General features: G+C 38.1%; 1 protein-coding gene across 4 annotated transcripts in view; it reads left to right on the top strand.

The window, feature by feature from the left end:
- The window catches only part of PARK2 (parkin RBR E3 ubiquitin protein ligase), a 680,874-nt gene that overhangs the window by 400,225 nt on the left and 256,224 nt on the right, over nucleotides 1-24,425 (top strand). For all 4 annotated transcript variants that reach the window (XR_005858705.2, XM_419615.8, XM_040698150.2 and 1 more), the window contains one exon: nucleotides 11,034-11,170. Coding sequence is in view for 3 of the 4 variants with exons in the window: in XM_419615.8 (XP_419615.4) it covers nucleotides 11,034-11,170 (137 nt within the window). In the remaining variant the exon portion in view is untranslated. The remainder of the gene's footprint in view (nucleotides 1-11,033; nucleotides 11,171-24,425) is intronic.

Raw genomic sequence — 24,425 nt, forward strand, 5'->3', positions numbered from 1 at the left:
CCATAAATACAGAATCCAGAATCAGAATAACAGGAAAAATGTAATGTAGCATCAGTTTCATGGGAGGATCATCTGGTCCACAGGAACTCAGAATGACCAAGCTGGCCTTAATTTGGCAGTGACATCTGAGGGCAGAGCTAGAGAGATGATGAAGGAGGATTCTTAAGCACAGAGAGTCCCTAATGTAGTAGGGAATTAATTTTGGAGGAAAAAGTATTGCTGCAGGGAGTGCTCTGTTTATTTAAATGATGGAAGAACTATCTGCTCAAAGCATTGTATCTGTCAACGGAAGATGCAGGAAAATATCTTTCAAAAGAAAATAACTAGAAATACATGAAATAAACAACTAGCTAGCCTTATTTTTAGATCTCTATGGGATGCCTCTGTAAAATAGAATAGGTAGTTGTTATACAAGAAGAAAGAAGACTGGAAGTGCATCTGGGGTCATGCAAACAATATTCTTCAGGCGTTCTCTCTATATATTTAGTTGTGCAGTTCAAGATTATGTATTTTTTTCCTCATCTATGCTACGAGTAGTTGATGTTAGGAAAATCAGAACGTCTCAGCAGAGGTCGGGGATTTTTTTTGCTGTTGTCAGCTGACATGTCAAGGTGTTTTTTTTTTTTTTGAGCTGTTATGTTCACAGAGTGCAGGACACAGATATTTCTGCACTTCTGTCACTTCATGTTTAACTTTAAAAGGAATATGTGAAGCAGAATTGGAAGATATGTAAGCAGCTGACATGTCATGTGCACTTGGAAATGTGTCCTGAATACTAACAGTGTTGCTTCTAATCCGATAAACTTCATCCCTTGTAACAAGGCTGTCTGTAGAGAGGCCAGCCCTCAAATAAAAGGTCCTTTGCTCAAGTACACTGAAACGCTGTATAGACACTATTTATAAAGCCTGCACTGTTTCAGTGTGCAGAAGATCATGTATAGCCTGGTGATTAGGAGCAGTAGCAGGCTGCAGAGTTTCTGATGCTGTAAGATGAGGAAATGTCATTGTTTTATCACACTATAATAATACGGGCTAGGTTCAAGGACTGCTCTCTTCCATAGCTCTGTTTAGAAAGGGAAGGCAAACCTGATGAATCATGCGTGACTGAACAGATCACTGAGACTAGCTAATATAGGAGGGAATGGGAAATATATAATTGGTACATTTTATAATTGGGAACCAGTTTTGATAAGAGTTGGCCTGAACCACTTTCTGGGGATCAGTCATGCTCACAGTGTTTGACAGTTTCTGGAAGAGGTCTAAATTCTTCATGTACTTGGGTTGCTTAGTGTTGCTGGTTTTCCTAGTAGCTGTCATTTCAAGGGTTGTATTTGCTTTGTTTTCTTTTCCCATTTTCTTTTCCAGTCTGCCGGGGGATTGTGAAGTTGCTGCAAAGGAGGAATGAGTCAAAGTCAGCTTCAGTAGATGTGCAGCTGAAGATGTAGCTGCTAGGAAGCTTGACAGAGTTTAGTAGCATAAGCATCTGAAAAACAGCACCATGTTGCACATTCAGCATTAACTTTGCTGATGAACTTTTCCTCTCTCTGAATCTGAGCTTTAAATCAGGTCGGACGGAGCACAGCATGAAGATTCACTGGCCTTACCAGTTCCTTACCAGTTCCTAAAATTTTTGAATGATTTCTCCTTACTCTTCATTTTTTTTTTCCTGTTAGTTAAATGGTAATCTAAACCCTTGCTCATATGCAGCTGGTACTGTATATTGAAGAATCTGTCAAAAGGAAAAATCCAACTTGAACCTCCTCTGATGCAACTTCAGGCTATTTCCTCTAGTCTTACTGATGTTACCGAGGAGAAGACGCTGACCCTCACCTCACCACAACCTCCTTTCAGGTAGTTGCAGAGAGCGATAAGGTTTCCCTTAAGCCTCCTCTCCTTCAGGCTAAACAATCCCAGCTCCCTCAGCTGTTCCTCATAAAACTTGTGCTCCAGACTCCTCACCAGCTTTATTGCCTTTCTCTCAACATGCTCCAGGGCCTTGATGTCTTTCTTGTAGTGAGGAACCCAGAACTGAACACAGTACGTGAGGTGCAGACGCTTCCCTACTCCTGCTGGCAACACTATTTCTGATACAAGCCAGGATACCGTTGGCCTTCTGGGCCACCTGGGTACACTGCTGTCTCATGTTCAACTGAGTGTTGACCAACACCCCCAGGTTCTTTTCCTCCATACATCCTTCCAGCCACTCTGCTCCACATTTTATTTTCTTTCAGTATATTTTCTTTTCTGAAGGCCATCCACACTAGCAACAGTAACAGCTCTTCCAGGATTTTCAGAGTTGGTATTCTATAACAGTATTGTGAATACTCTTGCTTCCATTCCTACAGTACTAGTAAATTTACTAGAGGGATGTATCTCTCACTTGCCAATATATTATTACTCTTGACTGTTTACTGTGCATCATTTGTATATCAAGATCTAGAACTGAATCATCACAGATGGTTTGGGTTGAAAAGGGCCTTAAAGATAAGCTAGTTCCAACCCTCTACTGTGATCAAGGACACCTTTCACTAAACCCAGGTTATCGAGGATCCCATCTAACCTGGCCTTGAACACCAACACAGACTGGTCAATCCTAGTTTCTCTGGGCAATCTGTTCCAGTGCATCATTGTTCTCTGAGTAAAGAATAGAGGACAATCACATCCCTTGATCTCCTGGCCACCCTTCTTTTGATGCAGCCCAGGATCTGTAGAATGTTGAGTCATTATATGGGATTATGTCTTTCTACGTGTTACACAGATTATTAGGAAGCTTATTCCACAATTTTCATGTACAGAAACCAGTAGGTTACCTGAGTCCTATTATGTGCTGTAATTCCATTAATATATATATTATATATATATATGAGATCTAGCCAGCTTCCAAATCAGAAATACAAGATTAATGGAAGTGTATTCGAATTATTTGAAGAAATGCCAAAATCCTCATTGGGGTGGGTTTAATCTCTGTAAATTTGCAAACTGTTCTTGTATGTTGGCTTAATTACAAATGGAGAACTGATACCTTCCAAACTTTGTAATAAGTTGCCTGGTTTTTACTGTATTTCTGTGTTATTTACTGTTATTTGTTTTGGTGGGTTTTTTTTTTCTTCTTTATGTTTGTCTAGTTGATATTGGCATGTAGGGAAATGTTAGAGTTTATAAATGAAGAAATTTTAACACAGAGGTGCATGTATATTGGGCATTTAGATTCCATTCTTGTTCTTGTGTCAAAGTCCATAAAAAAAAAATAAGAAAAAAAATCACACTATGAATGTCCTTATGGAGATATTGCAAAAAAAAAAAAAAAACAAAAACAAACAAACAAAAAACCCGGAGAAAATGTGAGAATGATATAAACAAGTCATTCTAACTGCTAGTGCCATATTGTGATTTAGACTGCAAACTGTTTTCATCACATTTTTAACATAAATTAACTTTTTTGCACCCTTACAATCTACCAAGACAACGTGCATTCAGTGAGACTTCCTAGCCCAAGGCTCCCTCTTCTTCCCTTTGAATAGAAGTGCTGATGCAGGTAACTGCACCTTGATGCTTATGCAAAGGTATTTGCCTTGAGGAGGAAGTGGTGAAATATCTGTAAATTATAATGACAGTAAGGAGTTGAAGAAAATAATTTTCTATAAAGGAATCACTTTATTATAACAATAACTTCAGGGTGTTTCTGTTTATAAGATAATAATCATATCTTTCGTTGAGACTGAAGGCTCATTTAATGGGAAGCACCCTCAAGTTATCGTTTAGATGAACATTTAAATTGAATATTCATATTTGAAAAGAAAGATGAGAAAAAGCATAAAACATAATGTAGAGGTGGTGAAAGATAATTCTCTGGGAGCAAATGCACTTAATATAGCTCTTCTATCTCCTGCTTCCTTTCTCCTTTGTCTGCCTTATCATGTTTTCTGGTCCTCTTCTATACATGCTAACGGGGCACGGACTCAGAGTTAGCACACCATGGTTAATTTCCAAAGTTAACTGAAAAGGAATAACTCAAGGTTTCACAGTAGGCACACGCTGTATGCAACAGACCTATTTCCTCCTGGACTCTCAGTGAATTAAAATGATTATGTATGTGACAGCATATTTTTTTCCTCCTGTGTCTTCCCAGGGATTTCAGCGTCCACATGAAGAGAAAATGTGGTTGCAATTCTGTCTTGTTTCGCCTTTTGGGAAAGTTTAATTCTATCTGATGTATTTACACAAAACATAATTTTCAAAGGCCATCTCCAAAGGTTTGTTTTGGAAAATAGAGTTATGGGTCTTCAAATAAGAAAACAGAATAATTCAGTAAGTTCTGGTGTTTAGAGCAGAGTCCTGGAATAAACTTCTGCAAAAAATCTGTAGTATTAAACTCTTCATACACAAATTGTTGTCTCCTACTGGCAGTAGGAGGAGGCAGTACATACTAACTCTTGAAATACGCCCAGAGACTTTTTAAGACATTGATGTTTTGCAAGCCTAAGGGTGTGCCAAGACCCCTTCTAAATATTAAACATCACAGAAGGTTGCCTTCCAGTGGCATAAGAGCAGTTGTTGACACTGTTTATTGTACAGGTGTAGATATAGAAGCTAAGGCTGAATTAATTTAAATCATTGGAAGAAATCAATGAAATCCTCAGAAACCAGTCAGAGAAATAAGAGACCATTAGGGCACAAAGGTAATTTGAACTTTAAATTTATTCAACTTTAATCAGTGAAGGATTTCATGGTGTTACTTCTGCAGGCAGAGTTAAGCCACCTTCCTCTCACTGTGATATCCCAACCTCAAACCCTGTGTTTGTTTCTTTGATAGTTTATTTTTCTGAAAACCAAACTAGACTCATTTCTGACCACATGTCTCTAGTTTGTCAGAGCTGGATACTTCAAGTCACAAAGTTGAAAGAGTGTGAAAGGGAGTCTCTGAGAAAAAGGGAGCACGTGCTAACGTGGATTGCCTGCTGTGGTGTATAGTTCTGCCTGTGCTGCTGGGAGCTGAGGGCTTTCTCGAGGCTGAAGGGAAGTCTGCTGTGAGCTAGCTGAAATCCAGGGAGGGTGTGTGAAGCATTTACTTCCCTTTGGTAGCCAGAGGTGAGGCTACATAGCCTGTAGGAGGTCAGTGCGTGCAAAAGTGACTGGCAGAATCAGTTCACAGTAAGTTGCAAGCTGCAGACCTTTTGAGTTAATGTTTACAGATACTTCTCTGCCCTTCCTACTGTGTTCTTTTGGGTTTGGTTGTTTTTTTTGAGGGTTGTTTGTTTTTCTGGTTTTCTAGTGAGTGCAGTTGCACATATGGGTACTAATGGTCTCCTTTCAAAGCATGACTAATTTTCCAGTTACACACTGCACACGGAGTGCTATAGACAGCTAGTCTGACAGATTACAGGAGAAGTTTCTTCTCCATCCTAATCATCCTGTTCTTTTATACCACAAGACTTAGCTGTTACTGGCAAGTATTCTCAGGTCTCAACATGGAGTTCAGACAGGGGTGTCTGAGCAAGCGTAGTTCCATTGCAGGGCACCAAGGTACGTATGTAACTGCATGTAACAGTTCCCTTGCCTGTGCTATTATGGGGTGGATGCTGTTCCCAGCCATAGCAGTTACAGATTTTACAGGCCATAATGTGTATCACATCCACAGTGTGAGAAGAATTATGACAACAGGTTAACAGGAGCTCTGCTGAAAGGAGCGCTTTGCCATCATGTGCTCCAATTTGTAGAGAGCCTGTCCTCTCCTCCTGTGTTCTAGTTTATTGCCATCAGTCTCTTCCTGTGTTCAGGCTTTTCAGTGCTGCTTTCCAACAGAAATGAGGAACATGAAAGTACATTTTGCAGAAAAATATATAACATAAGAAAAGAGACAGTAGGTCAGATTTCTTCTGCCAGTGCCCCTTTAAGTTAAGAGCCGTGGGTCAGAATACATTTTTATACAGAAGCACAGCCAGAAAATCTGAGCACATGCAGTGATGTCTCAAGCTGTTTGTAACCTTCACTGTATGACCTTTGATGTGTTGTGTGGCAAGCTATCGAAGACACAAAACTGGAATGTTTTTGTTGTTTTAATGGATTTAATATATATATATTGAAAATACTATTCTTATATGTACTGTTTTATTTAATTGACATAGTATATTAAAAAAAACCACCAGTGTTTCATCGTCTGGGAAGGGAAAAGCGGGGTTGTGTATTTTAGTGGTTCTAAAAATCCATGAAAAATGGGTTTTTCTTTGCAGTGTTCTTTATTATTGTCTCTTTTCCCTTGTGAGATCTTGGTACCTGTTTCAAATGCCTAACCTTTGTCAAAATATTTAGGGGTTGCATTGTTACTTACAACTTTGGTCTGCAGTTGCTATGTCACTCCTTGTATCCACATATAACATATTTCTCATTAAAAGGCAGGACTAGTTGCTGTTCTTTCTGCCAAACCGCCTCAGTTCTAAAACAGAAATCACTGCGGTAATTTTCTATTTTTCTGTATTCATACTTTTATATAAATAGTAGCGTGTTTCTAATGGGGTTTAATGATCTACTCTAACTGGAAGTACTTGGGAGTGTTTTTCATAGTGGGAAAACCACACACATAAAGCATGATAAACAGGAAGCAATTCTTTCAATAGTTCTGAATAGGACCATGAACTGTACGCAATGGAAGGGAAAACCAGATGTGCCACTAGCTTTGTATGAATTAGAGAACTGTACCCTTCCTACACATGTGGTGGATGAATGAAGTGGCTTATTTAGGCACTATAATTTTGTTCTGTCAAGTGCTACTCAAGGATAGTATTTCTGTTTAATTATTTTGATTGTTTATGGAGTATGAGAGTGCCTGTAGTGTCTGTGTAGCCTAAGTTTGCATTGCATTTCCCGTATTTCCCCTTTTTACGCGTTTTATTCAGCGATTCATCTTTTTTTTTTTTTTTTCAAATGGTGCTTATCGATCTGACCTGTAAGTTAACAAAGATTCATTTTGGAATAGCACGGAGATCCATTTACAAATGAAAATGGTACTTATATAGAAAGCTTTTTGAAGTACAGGAAGATTGCCAACACAGAGAAATGTATTAGAAATGCGCAAGTGTGTTATGATAAATATAGCACTCAGAGGTGGGGTTAAAGGCTGAGATATAGCTGTGCATTCAGATTTATTTACTGCACAGAAATGAATCCCAAATGGCTATTTTTGCTTCACTGACTGTAATCCCACCAAGGCAGCCTTATAGACATCTGCTAAGGTTTTTGATTATTATTTGGTTAAGATTTTGAGATTGAGGTGAGAAAAATCCAACTGTCACCTAGAAATGACCTCGAGGGGGTTTCACAGATTTGTCTGAAATGTTTTTCACAGATTTATACAGGCTTAGATATATTCCTCAATTCAAAGCACTTCAGACTGCAGCTACTCACATTTTCTAAAAAATAGACTGCTGGATGTGGTTTGCTGTTTAACCTTCATCGGATAAAGACTGAGTGAGGGACAAATGCCTACCAGGTTGGTCTTAAATAGGCACTGAAAGATACATCCATTAATGCACTGCTATGCCTGCGAATGATTCCTGATGGTAAGTAGTCCCCCATGTTCAGTCACCAGACTCACTCTCAGTACATTAATAACAGCTGTGAGATTTTGGGATATACTAGTGCAATTGATTTCCCAGAGGGATTCTTATCTAAACAAGATCAAGTCTTCATATCTTTATTTAGCTGGAGCACTGTTGTAGTGTATCTGAGAATATCTGTGCCTTGCTGCTTCTCACTTAGGGGAAGGAGGAAAGAGTGTATAGACCAGACAGCACTTCCGACTGTGCTGTAGTTGTGCCACAGTTACATGACAGTAGTAGCATGAAGCAGAAACATTTAGGTTCTCTTTTCTTTTTGCTTTAAGTAAGTTCATGCTGATAAAATTCTAATGAAAAGGAATCAGAGCACGGAGGAGTGAGTGACTTATTATGGAGAATTTCTGTGATTCATTGTAATGGTGGATTTTCAATTTTTAAAAGTGGTTACTTTCCTAATTGGTGAACAAAAAGGGCCAATTTATCCCTTGCTGTGAGAAACATTTTTCTTACATATTATTCTCATAAAGCCTCTAATTCAGCCCAACACATTATGTAAATGGAACCTATGAAATACGTTTTAAAACATACATCAGACTTACATTACTGGACGGTTACGTTAGATTGAGCAAGGGCTCTTGTTACACTGTATGGCAATTTTTTTTGACTTTTATAATATTCCTTTCTAAAATAACCTGTGTTTGGTTCAAGTAAGGCTTCTATTAATAACTCTGGAGGCTATACTAAGTGAGTATTTACTAGCTTTGCTCAAGTATTATGAACATAACCTCTACATCTTAGCATCTACTGATCTCAAAAACGAAACTTCTGTACCTTTTAAACTACAACTGCTTTCTCTTGGTACAAAATCTTCAAATGTTTTAGTGCAGTGACTGTTCTAATGCCAGATTAATTTGGATAAATCTACACAGCATGCAGATTTCTGAAAGCCTTATGACACGGATACCAAAAGGTGCAAAATTAACAGTCTTAGTTGCGCAAGCGAAGTTTAATGTTTCAGGATACAGGCAGCACTCAGACTTGTATATAAATTCTATGCATTGTTTGTAAATCTGGTAGTGTTAGAAGATAGCACATTTAAACATCGAAGTTCTCCCTTAGGAGCTGAGCTCCTTGTGGAGAGTATTGTTTGATTTCAAACAATTGCAATTCATTAAGAAGCAAAATTGATATCACAAATTAATTATGTTAATTATGTTAGTAACTGATGGTAGTGGCTTATTTGCATAATGGAATCCTATTAGTCTTGGTTTTCTACAAGTTTAGGTGAAAATATAAAAATACCATGTTCATTCCTGACCTGTTTTTTTAATGATACTTAACTGTTGGTGGATCACTCATCACACGAAAATTGTCTTTTGTCCTCAAAAGAAAGGTCAGAGAGGAGCAACCTTACATCCAGGAAGCTTCACGTTAGTCTAAACAGATACTGCAGTAATAAAAATGAGAAATTAATCCTGAAAGAGAGAGAGCTTTTACAACTATAGGAAACTTGGACTAGTTCTGGAAGAAAGCTTTGAGGTGTTTTTTTTAAGATTACATTGACTTGTGAGCCATGGGGACTTCTGTACAGTGAGGACAAGATAACTGCTCCTTCAGTTCTCTCTTTAATGATTTTGGGACCATTCAGAGCTAAAATTATACAGATCAGTTTCTCATTTTGCCTTACAGCTGTCTTTTTAAAATTATTATTTGTTACATTCAGAACAGCAAGTGGGCAACTAATAAGGATTAGTAATGGGTAGGTTTTATTTAATTCCATTTTTAAGCTGCTTTATTCAGCAAAATCCTTAGAACACAGAGATTATATTTTTAGAGACACCAACACACACTGCCATGAATTCTTACTATGTGCAACTTTAAAGCATATTTTCATGGATGATTAAATGTTTATATATACAGTATCTAAAATTATTATTGATTACGCTTTGCTGTTGTATTCCCACATTGAGGGCTTGATGATTTCCTGTTTCAATGGGTTTTCAAAGCATCATCTAGCAGGATTTACAGAAGTTATACTAGTACTGTTAACTCTAATGATTTTATCATAAGTTCCGTTGTATTTGATATATTTTAATGCCTGCCTCATGGAGTATAGTGAATATGTGAGAAATCCTTACTCGTTTCTGAGAAAATGTTAACATTTAACCTATTTTTATCCATTTTTGCCCACAGGCAAATAAAAGTAGCATATTATTTCAGCATTTATGTGGGAATCTCACTGCTCTTTTCATCTTAATGCATCTCTTTTTCTGTTTTTCAATCTTTGATGCTTGGGGTTGGTGTTATTTCTCAAGGAAGAGATAAGCAGTATTGTACAATAGTTACAGATCACATGACTTTATCAGAGGGGTGGTAGTCATTGCTTTAGGATTGACTTCTGACTTCTATCAGAAGTTAACTGAGCTTAACTTACAGCAAACTGTGCCTGCGGTGGTAAAGCGTTTCATGTGCATGTGATGTTCACTGTCTTGCTCATTTTCTTTCTTCCACCTTCATTGGAAGTGGTTCCGAAAAAAATATTTTAGAGAGCTGGTGCCTCTCCTTGCTGTGGCCACTGCTGGGGTGTCCTAGGGTACACTCAAGTTCACAAGTCAAACTGTTTGTCCTCCCTATTCCCATGTGTTCCTCCTCTGCAATCCCACAAGCAGTATCCTGTCAAGCCTGAGATATGCGTATTTAGGTATATCCGTGTAGGTGTCTGCATCCATGGTGGGTGTTGGAGCTCCTGTCGTTGCCAAGGGATTTTCCATCCATATAGACCATACAGCCAAACAGTTGATTCAGCTTACCAGCTTACTTCAGCAGACAGGTAGAGACCTATCTACTCCAGGCTACTCTGAGTATGTTCACTGTAGTGGGAATTTTTCACTTAGCCTGCAGATAGTTACTTGTATGTGGCACTGAAGTTTAGAAGTTTTGTTCCCAGTTGAATCACATAACTCCCTCCAGAAGCTGAATGATTTTGCTTATTCTCACTACAGGAATTATCTCCCTATAGAATTCCAGTGGCTGGTTTGAGAGACTGAGGGGACATGGTGGTTATCACAAAATTCTGTATACCTTCCCTAGCTGGTCATATTTCTCTTGTAACATTTCTATTTAATCTTATCTTCCAAAGTTTGACATTTTACCATATACGATCTTACCTCATGCAAACGTTTTCTGTTTCTAAGGCACTTTCCTTGCTTCAGAGTTTTGGTTTTGGTGAAGTTGCAAGGTTTCAATAAAAATTTATCTCCTGTACCACATATCTCCTTCATGTCAGAAACTCTCTTTATAAAAATGTTGCAACGTACCAGGCTAAATTCTGGATTTATGTCCTTGGTTGTCTTGTGTACCACTAATGAAAAATTATTTCCAAGTTAGAAGTTTATTATGAAGCTTTTTGTGGATTTTGATACACCGGTATTTGTAGTGTTGAGTACTTGCTTATCATTTTCATGGTTCTATTTTCAACAGGAGTCCCGTGCTTGTGTTCCAGTGCATGCATCGCCATGTCATTTGCCTAGATTGTTTCCATTTGTACTGTGTGACAATGTTGAATGATCGTCAGTTCATCTATGACCCAGATCTTGGCTACTCCCTCCCGTGTGTAGGTAAGTTACAGCAGATTTTCTCTTTTTTTTTTTTTTTAAAGTTATTTTTATTTCATTTTTAATTTTATATTATTTTGAGTATACCTACAGAAATTATGTTGTTTAGGAACTGTTTCATGTCATGGAGAAGGTATTTGAATATTGAAGTGGTTCTTGCTGGGCACGTGAACTGGAGGATTAAGTGGATTCCTTTTTTTTTTTTTTTTTTGTCGGGATTTTATAATCATGAAGTGCTAATTGAGATTCAGCATTACTTTTCTAGTTAAAAATTAAAAAAAAAAAATCCTCGACCTCCACATTTCCACTTTTGAATGAAATAAATTGTTAACTTTCTTGGCCTGTCTTCAAGAGCTGATAAAACAGGACTGCCGTGGGAATTTCAAATAGCCTTCCTGTTGGTGAAGTTATTGCTACTAATTGTTGCTGCATTGAATGAAATATAGATCACCCCAAGAAAAGTGGTAGGTTATCTGTTTTACCTGCACAGGAAACAAAAGTTGACATAAGTAAGACAAAGGCACTAAGTCTGGAAAATGTGTTTGGAGAATTGATTCCATCACACTGACTCCTCAACTGAAAAATTCTCAAAAATTTTGCTTTTAAGAAGTATATATAATTTTTTTCCTGTTGTTGTGTCTGCATATGTGCATATTTATCTGAAATAAGTGCTGTGTGGTGGTATGAGAATAATTTTCCTGTATATTAGAAGCTGGCTTTACCTCGTTGCTTGAATAGTTGACAAGAAAGATTCAAACTACTACTGCAAAGAAAAATGGTCAAAATTTCTTAAGAGAAGCATTTACTCACAAAAGAGACATGCCTTAAGGACATTGGGAGGGTAGTAATAAGAACCATTACAATTATTTGTTATTAATTACTTTAGATGCAATCTTGTGGCGGGCATCAAATCACATTTCACTAGAATTACTTTTATGTGCTGTTCACCTGACAGGTCTCACTGTATTTCTCTCCTCCCTCGTATGCACCTTGCTATACTACTGTAGTTAAATACAACATTATTTTTAATGTTGTATAAAGAAGAACATCGAGGGAACTTTCCTCCTAGCATTCTTTCCTTCACCATTACTGTAGTATTGTGTAGTTAGTCTGTACTCTTAACCTCTTGTGCCTACTTCTCCAAAACTTAATCAATTTTCTACACAAATTAACTAGCTTCCTCATTGCTTTAGTTGAGTTGAATCCATCCTTTCCCCCCTGTAACTCATCAGTTCTCTATTCTTAACTTCCCTTTAGATTAATCCATTCTCTCAGTCATGCAGCCCACAACTCATCTTTTTCCTCTCCTGTAGGCTTCATTGCAACCATGGGTAGTGTCATTTCCTTCAGTTTGCACCTGTTACTTTAATTAATGATCCTTCCCACCTCTTCTGACCCTAATCCATTTTTAGCCATACTGCATAATAATTATAGCAGGAATTTTGCATGTATCATTCAACTCCAGTCGTTCAATTTGACTGTTTCATCTGTCCTTTTTCTTAGAATGAAGACAAATTAGCAGAGATTTTTACCTTGGCTGGCAATGGCAAGTCGCACTTTTCACCCCTTGCATGTGTTGAAGTCGGGAACTATGGGAAATGAGCAGTAGAGACAAAGTAGGGATGAATTGAGGAGAAAATGCAAAAAGAGAGCTGAAATGCTCAGGGATGTCATTTCAGTCTTTGTGGGATGAGGAAGGCATGGAATTGGCCTATGAAAGGGAAGACCCTAAAGAATGTACAGACTGTACTTCTGCTGTTCAAGTGAGATAGGACTCAGCTGTCAATCTAGTCTCAGATTTTTTTATGTTTTGTGTTAAAATAGCTGAACATGGAAATACTGAACTACTGCTAATCTTCACGTTTCTGAACTTCTCAAGTCAAAAAGCTGTTTTCCAAATACTATATAATAAAGTAGTAGTACTAGTTCTAGCAGTAGCAGCTTTGATAGTAGGAATAAGAGCAACAGAAGTGCCATACATTTTGTCTTGTTTTACCATCTATAAAAATGTTTCTTTGAAAACTGCCTGCTTATGTATTTTGACCCTGCCCTGGGTCAATCGAGTGCATATCTTACACATGCCTGATTGCTGTGTGGTACAAAGATTGAGTCAGAGACAAATTGTGATATTGAAGGAAAAGCAGTGTAGTTGTGTCAGTACAGCATGTTAGACGAGATTTATGACATTGCTGATAGGTTGATGTGGACTGACAAGGCAAATACTACTTAATGACCTATCCCAGTGTTTCTGCATAGTTCTTTTGGTGCTGTCCAGGTGTGCCTGCTTGCTCAGAGTCAGCCCTATGATCTGTAAGAAGTGTTGACGTTGTATTGTGCTGACATGCTTTGTGTTGCAGAGGTTCTCAGTCACAATCTCTGAGCATTCCACAGTTTCACATAATACTTCATCTAAGCCAAAAATTGATTGCTACCTCTGTCAGTTTTCTTTGATGTATTATCAATTCTGTATATAAAAAAAAAAAAAAACATTTCTAAGCATTATCTTTTCGACTGCATTGCAGGCCGAAGAGTCTGACTGGTGCTGTTACAACTGTACTGCTGCATTTCTGCAGCCACCTTTAGCCTGACTTTCTGGTATGCAAGATACTTGGTTGTTTCTAGAATTACGTTGATTTGAGTTAAGAACTGATGGCTAAGTTATCTTTTGTCATTTGAGAAAGACATAAGGCTGAGCTGTGTCACACACCTGTGAAGAACAAAGCTTGCATTGCCAATCCTTCTACTGTTCTGCTATAAAAAAGTTTAGCCTCCTTCATAGCTCTGCATTCAGCAGTTTTCATCAGCAATGAATTCAATTAAGAAACATTCAGTACAGTATCATGTGATTTTCTACTTATTGTAGCACTCCTACTGAATACTAGAAGATTGTGTTTTTGCAGTGTAGAGTTCACAATCTTCATTTTTGCAACTGCAATTTGCAGTTTATATTTACATGTGAGGAAGATAAAGCAGTGTTTGATACAGCTTGTTCTAATTACCTCAGTGAAGCCTAAAATTATTTCCTCTTGACAGGAGTGAATACCATGGGGCATGCCAAGAAATGACTTTTTTTTTCTAACAGTGGCAGTGTTGATTTAATACGTGTTACTTCTAACAGTGCTTGGCTCGAAGCAAAAAATAGTTGATCTGAGGTTTATTGAAAGGTTAGATGTTGATTTGAGCCTGCGTGTAAAAGGAAAACAAAACAAAGTCATATTTATTACAGCAAAGTTTTTGTTGTGGTAGGTGATTAGGTCGCATAGACAGATCAAAACCTCTATCTATATTAATTCATGTATTTTATGCATTACAAGCTAGTGGTGGATTAGTATTTATGGTGTCTTGAACAGAAAATACTGGTGTTCTAAATTTATGCTTTGTAATAATGATTTCACTTTTCATACAAGAATTGATTTATTTTAAATCTAGCTCATTTCTTCAAGGCATATAGAACTGTAGAGGAGGGTTTGGTTTTGTAATTAAGTCTAAATCTCTTGCACTTCCAATTAGTTGTGTTTATTCTAGTATTTTTGAAATAGAGAGAGAACATAATGAACATAGCCTGCAGTTTCCATTAACATTTGACTCGCTGTTCTGATTTTTATCAAGGGGATGTATCAACAGAGTGAGATTTTTATATCTTCTGTTGTATCAATCTAGAGTCAAAAATGCTGCACACGCAACAGAATAAAAATGAACAGCAGCAGCTACAGTGGAGGGTCACTGTGACAGACAAGATCAGTGTTATCACATGTGTATGGTAACTTGAACTGGTAAGGATCTAGGGATTTCAGATAAATACTGCTTCTCAAGTAGGTTTAATATCTTGCTTCCTGGCACATATATGCCAGAAGGTGCATTTTGTCGTCGTGTTCATTTATTTTGTCTGATTTCATCCTTTCCTTTGTTTTCTGCTATGCAGCTTAATTAAGTAGAAGGTAGCATGTGTTCAGAGGAAGGGTATCTCATCTGATGAGCTATGATTTATCAACTTGATAATGCCATAGTTGTATGTCATTCCTATACAAAACGTGTCATTGCTGAGATTTTGGGAAGAACACAATTAATTCCTTAGTGCTTAGCTGCTAATCTAGTGCCAGGCAGCACTCCTCCAGCTGAGAACAGCCAGCATGGAGGGCTGCAGCTCTGAGCACAGTAGCTCTGGTGCATTGATAGGATTAGCTGCTCAGAAAATTGTAGCAGCAACCCCATGGTTCAAGTCCACTGTATCAGCTCAGAGAAAGGACTTATGGATACAAGCTGCCTGTATTTCATTGGTCATTAAAATAAAAAAGTAAACATTACAGATAATACTCTCTCTGCCCTTGTTAAATGGCAACAGAAATCTATCCCATCTCTCTGTGTGGTGTCTTGTATTAATGAGGCTTCATGCATAGAAATTTCCATGAGTGGTGACCTCCAAGTATCTTTGAAATAATTAATAAGGTGCTTAGAGGGACAGATTTGCATATGCATGAAAGATCATTTGTAGTTATTTAGTTACTGTGCAGGGCAAAGAGTCCCATAGCATTACTTCAAAGCAGGAATTGTATACAAGCATACAATGTGTTACTGTATTTAAACATACCTTTCTTACGCCAACCATTTCAATTTTAAAATAGCATTATGGCGTTATGGGTCTTAGTCCTCATGGATCTTTGGCAGAAGAAAAGTTGGTGAGGACAAGGAAAGGCAAGCTTTTACATTGCTGTAGGCACTTTGTAAAAATGCCTCCCTTTATTTCTTATGAGTAATCATATGCATGATGTATTTTAAATGAATCTGGATAAAAGATTCAGATCTCCAGATGACTGTAAAGCACTGTTGTATCTGGAAGAAATCTTGTTTTACCACACACACACACACACACACACACACACACACACATATATATATATATAAATATATAAATGAAATTGCCATCTGCTAATAAAAAGGACTAAAGCTTTAAAGTATAACAAACTGCTTAAAGAGCCATATTCCACTGAAATAAAGTTGCTGACAAATGTTTAAGGAGACAAGTTTTAGGATTAAATTTTTTATCTCCATTGAATTCTATTTGTATAGTAATAGGATGTTTTTATTCCTGTGGAGGATGTCAAAGTAATGGTTTATCTCTGGATGATATTTTAAAAGCATAGCACCCAAAATGAACAAGGAAGAATAAACAGGTAGCCTAAACAAAGTTTGCAAGTAAAAAACGAGCTATCCTTCCTTCCTTTATTTGATCACTCCAACAGAGTCTTTTTGATTAATAACAAAATCTCTAATGTGCTTAGGAAATTTAACGTATGCATGGGGTTTTAAAGTGAAGGTCAGTGATCTCGGGGAAAAAAAGCCTTCTCAAGGATGTGCTGAGGAAGCAGACAGTGGGGCCTGGAAGAGTGCAACAGTTAGTACAGGAAGGAAGATGTACCTGGTATGGAAGCCTCAATATGTGAATCGTTTCTGAAATCTCCATTCTCCACTACCCCTCCTTGAAAGTATTTAAAGCAATGTAGGAAATTGCACTTTATTATTATTAGAGGAATAAAATACAGGGGGTTGAAAGCAGACACATTTGCAGCCGTTGAAAATTCTTCAAACTGCTCCTTAAATTTAATATTTAGGGGATGTTAAATCCCTGACAGCTATACAGTTTTTGGAATGTCTTGTTTGTATGAAATATCTGAGCATCCAGAAGCAGGTGTAGGAGACTGGATAAATGTTTTTTTGTTCTTTTTTTTGTTGTACCTCTTGGGAGAGGTTTTCTTTCACTCCTAGGAATTAATAATCTAGCAATTAGAGTTTTCAGAGTATTTGTGTGGCAGCTCTAATTGTGTTTTTCTTTTTCCAGCATTGTCCATGACAAGGAAAATGCAGATATGCAAGTGTGTGCTCTGTTTGTGTTCTTAAGGTGTTACCCAAGCACATCCTTTGACAGGCCATTTGGCAATGACTGATGTAACTTTTTTTTTTTTAACCTCTTTTCTGGATGCTTTCTGTCATTAATTTCCCATGGATCTGACTAAGCCCCGCTTTCTAGTCTAAGGAGGGTATGCATGCCCACTTGTCCTCTTTGCATCCTCCTAAGGGGAAAGCTGCTTATTCCTTCTGTAGGGGGAACACAAGGACTGCCATGGTGAAGGGCATCATCATAGAGGAGCTTTTCACAAAAGCAACATTGTATGGAAGCGATGTGCTATTGCTTTCATCTAATCTAAGACAAATTCCTGAAATGACTGCATTGCACTTTTACAGAGAGGTTTCCCTTCTTCTGTTCATATAATTTCAGTCACAGTGTTGTTTGTGTTATGATAGTTTGAAGATACTGCATTCACTTAAATGTTAGTTGTATTCCTCAGTAAGAGGCAATGTCTGTCCTTTGGGGCTTATCACCTGTGTGACAAAAGGAGAGGAGAAGCAAGGGTGATGCAGCAGCTAGAAGGTACACAAGAGTTTGAATTGGAACAGTGAGTCTCGTTACAGTGCTTTTCCTAGGAATGTATCACTTTTCTTTCACCTCTAGTATGTTTTAAAAGTAAATTCCTCTGATTTCCTTTCTTTTAAGTCTCTTTGTTAAGAAGGCCAGAATGAGCAATGATTTTTTTTTCCTCTAACATTACATATGCACAGAAAAAAATGGCATAGATCTGTGCAGCACCCTGGTGGAGAGAGCCTTGCAAAGAAAAGATGGTCCACCTCCTCGTATTATTGTATTATTTCTTAAAGTTGCCAAAGTTTATAAGATGATACAGCTGGATTGCTTTCTACCCAGGTCTAGCAGGTGGAACTAACCTGGCCATATTCCAGTGCAGAGTTACTGGAGAAGGGAACAAAGAGCCTGTGGATAAACCAGGTTTTTACTCTTTAGAGGCAATTGAATTTGCAGTGGCTTCCTTGAAGATCTTTTAATGGTCATCTGCATTAGCCTCTTGCTGGGAGCAAAAACAAACAAACAAACAAAAACCATGAACCAGTAGTGTATCAAGCACTTTTTGGTGGTTCTTTACTAGCAGAAGCATGGGAGCTGAGCTCAAAACACATGGTAAAAAGTCCCAGCAGCTCCTTCATTTTTATTTTCAGTGTTGACTGAAGTTCAAGCCCGCAATATTTGAGCTGTGTCCCCTTAAGTATTTGCCGTGTTTCCATAGCTGTAGATTGTCAGCTCCGTATCAAAACAGTCCCAACATTTTTAGAACAAGTGACGCTTGATATGTTTGATGCTGACATTAAATTCTTCTCTGGGAATAACTAGAATGAAATCATACCACGTGATACTTGAAAAAAGTGTTACCATAATTAAATTCAGGGTGAGATATCTTACTGTAGGTGTTTTTCTCCCTTATCTCTTTACTATTTTTTTTGTTGTGGTTTATTTAATTCTTAAATTACATGGAGATGACAGTGTATATATGTTTGCTCTGGTTAGTATGACTTCAGAGCAAAAGATAATTAAAAAAAAGTCTTGCTTAGAAATTAATTGACTCTAAGAGCAACTGAGAATGATCTTTCAAAGCAGACTTTTTGTCCTGTAGGAAACTATGTTCATTGTTGAAGTAAAATAGACAGTATTGAAACAGTGGCAGAATGTGTGTTTAGGGGGGGTGGAGTGATTACATGTCCAGCAGAAGTCTAAGTTCTTTTTTGTCTAAGCTGGAGTCCATGAGAGCTGTGACTTTGGAAATGAATGTTGCTCGTTCTGACTGGAAGTGCTCCTGTGTGTAGTGGTTTATCAGATAATAATCACTTGATGTGGGTGTGTGGTTTCAAGGCACTTTTAAGCTTTCATCAGATAAAAAAAAAATCATCTATCAAGAGGTAGTAGTGTGTTAGTCATCAACTTTACAACCCACTCCTTGAATTGGTTTTTAATTCAAACTGTTTTAGTGTGTCTTATGTAAATACTGATTGGGATTTTAGGAAGTAAATGATTTTGACTGTGTATTCTTGAAATCTATTTTCTGCAGAAAAAAAGTATTAAGAAAGAAGGATCAGCTTTTGAACAAAAACTTCCTTTGTGGCTGGGTCTAATTCAAGTCCTAAATGGCCTAGCACAGTGCTAACATTCTAATCCATGGGCATTAATGCTACTGAGGAAGATACTCTATGAAAAATGTGGGTAATGCAAATAGAAAGCAGGAATGATATACAGGGAACAGCAAAAAGTGGAGTCATTAAGGGATGGAACTGAAAGACAGGCATCCCAGGCATCTATACAGACTGGAAGGAGCAGTCCCTGAGAGCAGCTCTGCAGAGAAGGACCTGGGGGTCCTGATGGATGACAAACTTAACATGAGCCAGCAGTGTGCTCTTGCAGCTCGGAAAGCAAATGATATCCTGGGCTCCATCATGAGAGGGGTGGCCAGCAGGGACAGGGGGTGATTGTCCCTCTCTACTCTGCTCTTGTGAGGCTCCATCTGGAGTACTGTGTCCAGGTCTGGAGCCCCCAGTACAAGAAAGACAGAGCTGTTGGAGAGGGTCCAGAGAAGGGCTGCAAAGATGATCGGGGGGCTGGAGCACCTCCCCTACGAGGACAGGCTGAGGGAGCTGGGCTTATTCAGCCTGGAGAAGAGAAGGCTGCGGGGTGACCTCATTGCAGCCTTTCAGTACCTGAAGGGAGCCTATAAACAGGAAGGGAGTAAACTCTTTGAAAGGGTAGATAACAGCAGGACAAGGGGGAACGGTTTTAAGTTGAAAGAGCGAAGATTTAGGTTGGATGTTAGGGGGAAGTTCTTTACCGGGAGAGTGGTGAGATGCTGGAACGGGCTGCCCAGAGAGGATGCCCTGTCCCTGGAGGTGTTCAAGGCCAGGTTGGATGAGGCCCTGGGCAACTTGGTCTAGTAAATGGGGAGGTTGGTGGCCCTGCCTGGCAGGGGGGTTGGAGATTCATGATCCTTGAGGTCCCTTCCAACCCAGGACATTCTGTGATTCTTTGACATTAAAAAGTGTTGGTGACCATTCAAGGAATGAAAGAGTAGAGCTCTAAAGAGGGAGGGTGAGTAAAATGGTGAAATAATGCCTCCATCTTCTCTCACATTTTGGTGTGGATGGAAATTTAGCTATTAATCACATTAGTTTAGTTGTTTTCATGTGGACTGTTCTTCCACAGACTGGAAACATCTGGCTTTTTGCTCTAAAAATGTCCAACAGACTGTAGAAGTTGCTAATTTTTATAGCTGGAATGTGCTCAAGGAGTTTAGTTTACACTTTCAGAATAGCATGGGGAGAATCTGACCTGTCATGCCTGGATAATTGCAGATTTCCTGAGAGATTGGTTTCTATGTGAGCAGAGGGTTTCTTTCAGTGTAGCGCCATCTCTGAAGTGGACTCTGAAAGCAGCGGCCTTTGTAAGAAATCATTGATGTCTTCTACATAATATACTCCATAAATAAGCTGCTGGGACCAACTGTAGCACATACAGCATGTGTTTAGTCTCTGAAGCCTGGTGATTAATATTCCCCCAGTCACTTTGGTCTCCCACATGGCAGCATGTAGAGCTGCTGCCACATCACAGAACCAGCTAAGGACATTCCCCTTCAACAAGGAGTTGGCTTTAATTAAATTTCTGTGTCTGGAAAGTGAAAATCTAATTTTCTTTTTGACATTTTCTATATTACTACTTAGACAAAATTATGAAAATAATTAATCCCTGTGAAGCAGACATCAGCATTATAAGGGGTACAAAAAATATTGCATATAAATAATACCACTAATCACCAATCTGTTATAATTTATTGATGTAAGTCCTTATTAAAACTCTTAATCAGATTTGTTCTTGATAAAGCAGATGTGCCAAATGATTGCACAATGTAGGTGCAAGTGAGGGTTATAAAAAGTAGCATGGTTCAAACTGCCTTTCAATATATTTTATCTCTCCAGAGATATATTATAAGAAAAGAAAGAAAGAAGGGGAAAGAGAATAAAGTTTATCATTTAGAGAGAAGATTTTCATTCTACGTTGGGTTCAAATACAGTCCACCACAGCGGTGGCTGAAACTTCTGACAGTTAAATGCTCTGTATTATATAACTATATAACTTAGTGTTCTCATTCTGGTCCTTGGAGAATCTCTGTTCATGTTCCAAAAGCCATTATTTCAGCTGTTGTCAATTGGTAGCCTTGTTTCCATCCCTAAGAAAGCGGGAAAGGATAGAGTAAGCATGGAGATCAAGCTGCCTCCTCATCGCTGAAGTACTTTGTGTAAATCAGAAATTAGGATGGAACCACATAGTGTCACTTGCACTGATGAAATGCCACTGAGATGCAATCTGCAGTGCTTTTATCAGGTCCCTTCATACTAACTTAAAAATAAACAGTTAATGAAATCTGAGCACCTGCACGTTGCACTGTGTCATTCTCCAAGCTGATGTAACAAGTTGCATATTGACTTTGATAGTTCAGTAGTTTCTCATATAACCTTGTGCCACAGGCCAATTTTAAGAACTGGTCCTTGGATATTGCAGTTGTAATCTATCTTCTGACCATTTGTCATGGTTGGGTTTTTAGCTGGGTGGTTTGGAACTGCCATTATACAGAGTAGGTAAGCAAAGCACTGGCACTGAGCACAGGTAATTGAGAGAAGATCAGAAAAACAGTGATCCAAATAAGTCTGGGTTGCAGATTCACAGGCTATTACAATAAGATACTAAACTGTCAAGCCGTTGCTTATTCATATTTGCCAACTGTATGATTACAGAGTCATTTATTTGAAAATAATAATCTTTAAGACAAAAATGTCTTTAAATAGATATTGAGTTTTAATAAGGTCTTTTGTTATACAGAATTATCAATTTTCCTGAAGCTTTCAGTTAGCTTTTTTTCCTTTGATACCTGTTAAGTTTGGTCTAGTTTAGGAACATTTATATTTCACATTCCAATTCTAAAAACAAAGTAGCCTCACTGTTTCAATGAAAGTAACATGACAATAGCTTCTGCCAGAGCATTTTAATACTGTTGGATTTACTGCAGTGCTGTATGTTTTACCCTTTTAGTAAGTGTAAGGACACCACCATTGCCATTTGCAGAGTTTAAGGGGGTAGTGTGGCTAGAGAGAATAAATGACACCTAAAAAGGAACTTTTGTAGTATTTAACTTACCTTCTCTATGAATTGGATTGAATTATCAAAGGCAGAAGATATGTAGTTTGTTAAGAATTATAGTGAAATTTATATTTCATTTATGTATTTTTTAAATGGCTTGAAAATGAAGGTGAAAGACGTTCTCATCGTTTTGCTGTTACTGAAATGGTCAAGGAAATGAAACTTGCCAGACCCTTACTAGTTGCCTCCTTCACTAACAGTTTTAGTTCACACAGTATTCAAATATTACATGTTGACTGCTTTTCACACACTGTTTATTGCAAATGCTCATGGATAAATTTCAACAGTAAATAATAAGCTCTAATACAGTGACATTCTTACGGTTGCATAGTACATGAACTGTTATGCGTTACATGCCATCAACATGTCTAAACTGAAACAACAAGACGCAATCTATTTATTTGTAATAGAAGTCAGATTGTTATGGAAGCAAAGATCTTTGGAGCTGAGAGAATCCAGTGGTATTCTGGTTCTGGTGTACAATAAGAATTGCCCACTATCTGCCTGTCTGCCTCTTTCCTTCTATGCCTCTCTCTGCCCTAGGCATCTTTTTCTAAACTTCAGAAAAAAAATGGGGTGCCTGCTAATAAAAGCAATGATCTGGCAAAGAGTGCACTTGTTATTTGGTGCACCTCTCAGCTACTCCACCTTCAGCTTTGTGGCTCACTCTGCATGAAACACTCGACAGTGCTTCAGGAATACTTCTCATGTTATGATTTTTATTGAATTGGCCAAAGTACCCATGGCAGAATTTTATTCTACTACCATTAAGATAGAATTCTGAAGAAATTATCGCACCCACTGAGGGTATTTGGTTGTGATTATGCGTTCATCATATGTGTGACAAATACAGACCATTAGCGAAAGGTGTTAAAAAACTAGATTTAGAAATACATGAAACATCTTATTGGGAAAAAAGGTATGCACAGCAAATGTTCACTGCTTAATTATTCTGATTTCCTTCCTTCCTCCCCTTATTGCTTCCTTACTACTTTTCTTGCTTTTGTTCTCTCTCCTTTTTTTTTTTAATTCAAGAATAAGCCTATCATGACTCTACAATATTTGTTATTAATTTCTTTTGTTTTTCCTTTTTTTCCTTCTTTTTTAGAGAATCAGAATCTTTTTTTGTTGCTGCGCTGCCAGTACCCTTTTTGTCTGCCTGTCTTTGTTGCCTCATTTGCTGATCACCAAACACTGTTGTCTCACTCTCTGATTCTTTTCCACCTCTTTTCCTCTTGCTCTTCATTTCTCCTTTCGTCTTTTTTTTTTCTTTCTCACCTTGTCATGCCTTTCTGTATCCTCCTGCCCTCTTTTCTCTAATTGAAATTCCACTCACTCTTGATCTCTTCCGTAAGGACCACAAAGCAGTGAGGACTCTGGGCAGATAAAAAGGCATGAGAAATTGACTCTGGAGGTGGAGTAATGTAAAGAGGTCACTTTTGAGGATCAGTTTTATTGTCTGTGATCACTTAGAGAAGGGCGGTTGGGACATAGGTGAGACAGTTAGGTCTATTGGCTGACCTTCTTTTTTCCCTGTCTCTCTGTGCTCCACGTAGAACAGTGAGTTGTGAGCAGGAATATTCTCAGTCACTTGTTGCCTCTCTGATGCTGTGGACTGCACATCCAGTGGCCAGAGAGACCATTGCAGAAGTCCCAGATGAAACTCAGTTCTCCGTGATGCTTTGGCTCAATGCAGCTGCCTGGACAAGATAATCCCATGTTGGAAGGAATGTTTGGTTTTTGGCTTCCTTCATTATCTTCACCTGATAGGAAAGCAGTTAATAGATATTGTGGGTTTTTTATTCTCTCTTTTCTTCTATATCCATGCATGCACATAAACACTCATAAGCACAGCCTTCAGCAGGATTTCTGGCCAGCTAAAATACAAACTAAGGTACCAGAAAGTTGAAAAGTTCTTTTGTTTTCTTTCTACTCCGTTTCTAATATGAAAAAGTGTAATGCCAGGTACAAATGAAGCTCAGCTTGTCAGTTAAATAGGCAGCCTGGCACAGTCAGATTTTGTTTTTCATGATCCACTGCCCCAGGTAATATCCTCTGTTTATATCACTGCTGGAAGAAGGCTGAAATTACGGAGGCGTTTTTAGTAATAACTGCTAGCAGGGAGACAGTATTTACCAGAGAGTCTGCGATGAGACTCTCAGGTAAATAATAAGTATT

This window comes from Gallus gallus, chromosome 3 (genome assembly GCF_016699485.2).
Source record: "Gallus gallus isolate bGalGal1 chromosome 3, bGalGal1.mat.broiler.GRCg7b, whole genome shotgun sequence".
Classification (NCBI taxonomy): domain Eukaryota; kingdom Metazoa; phylum Chordata; class Aves; order Galliformes; family Phasianidae; genus Gallus; species Gallus gallus.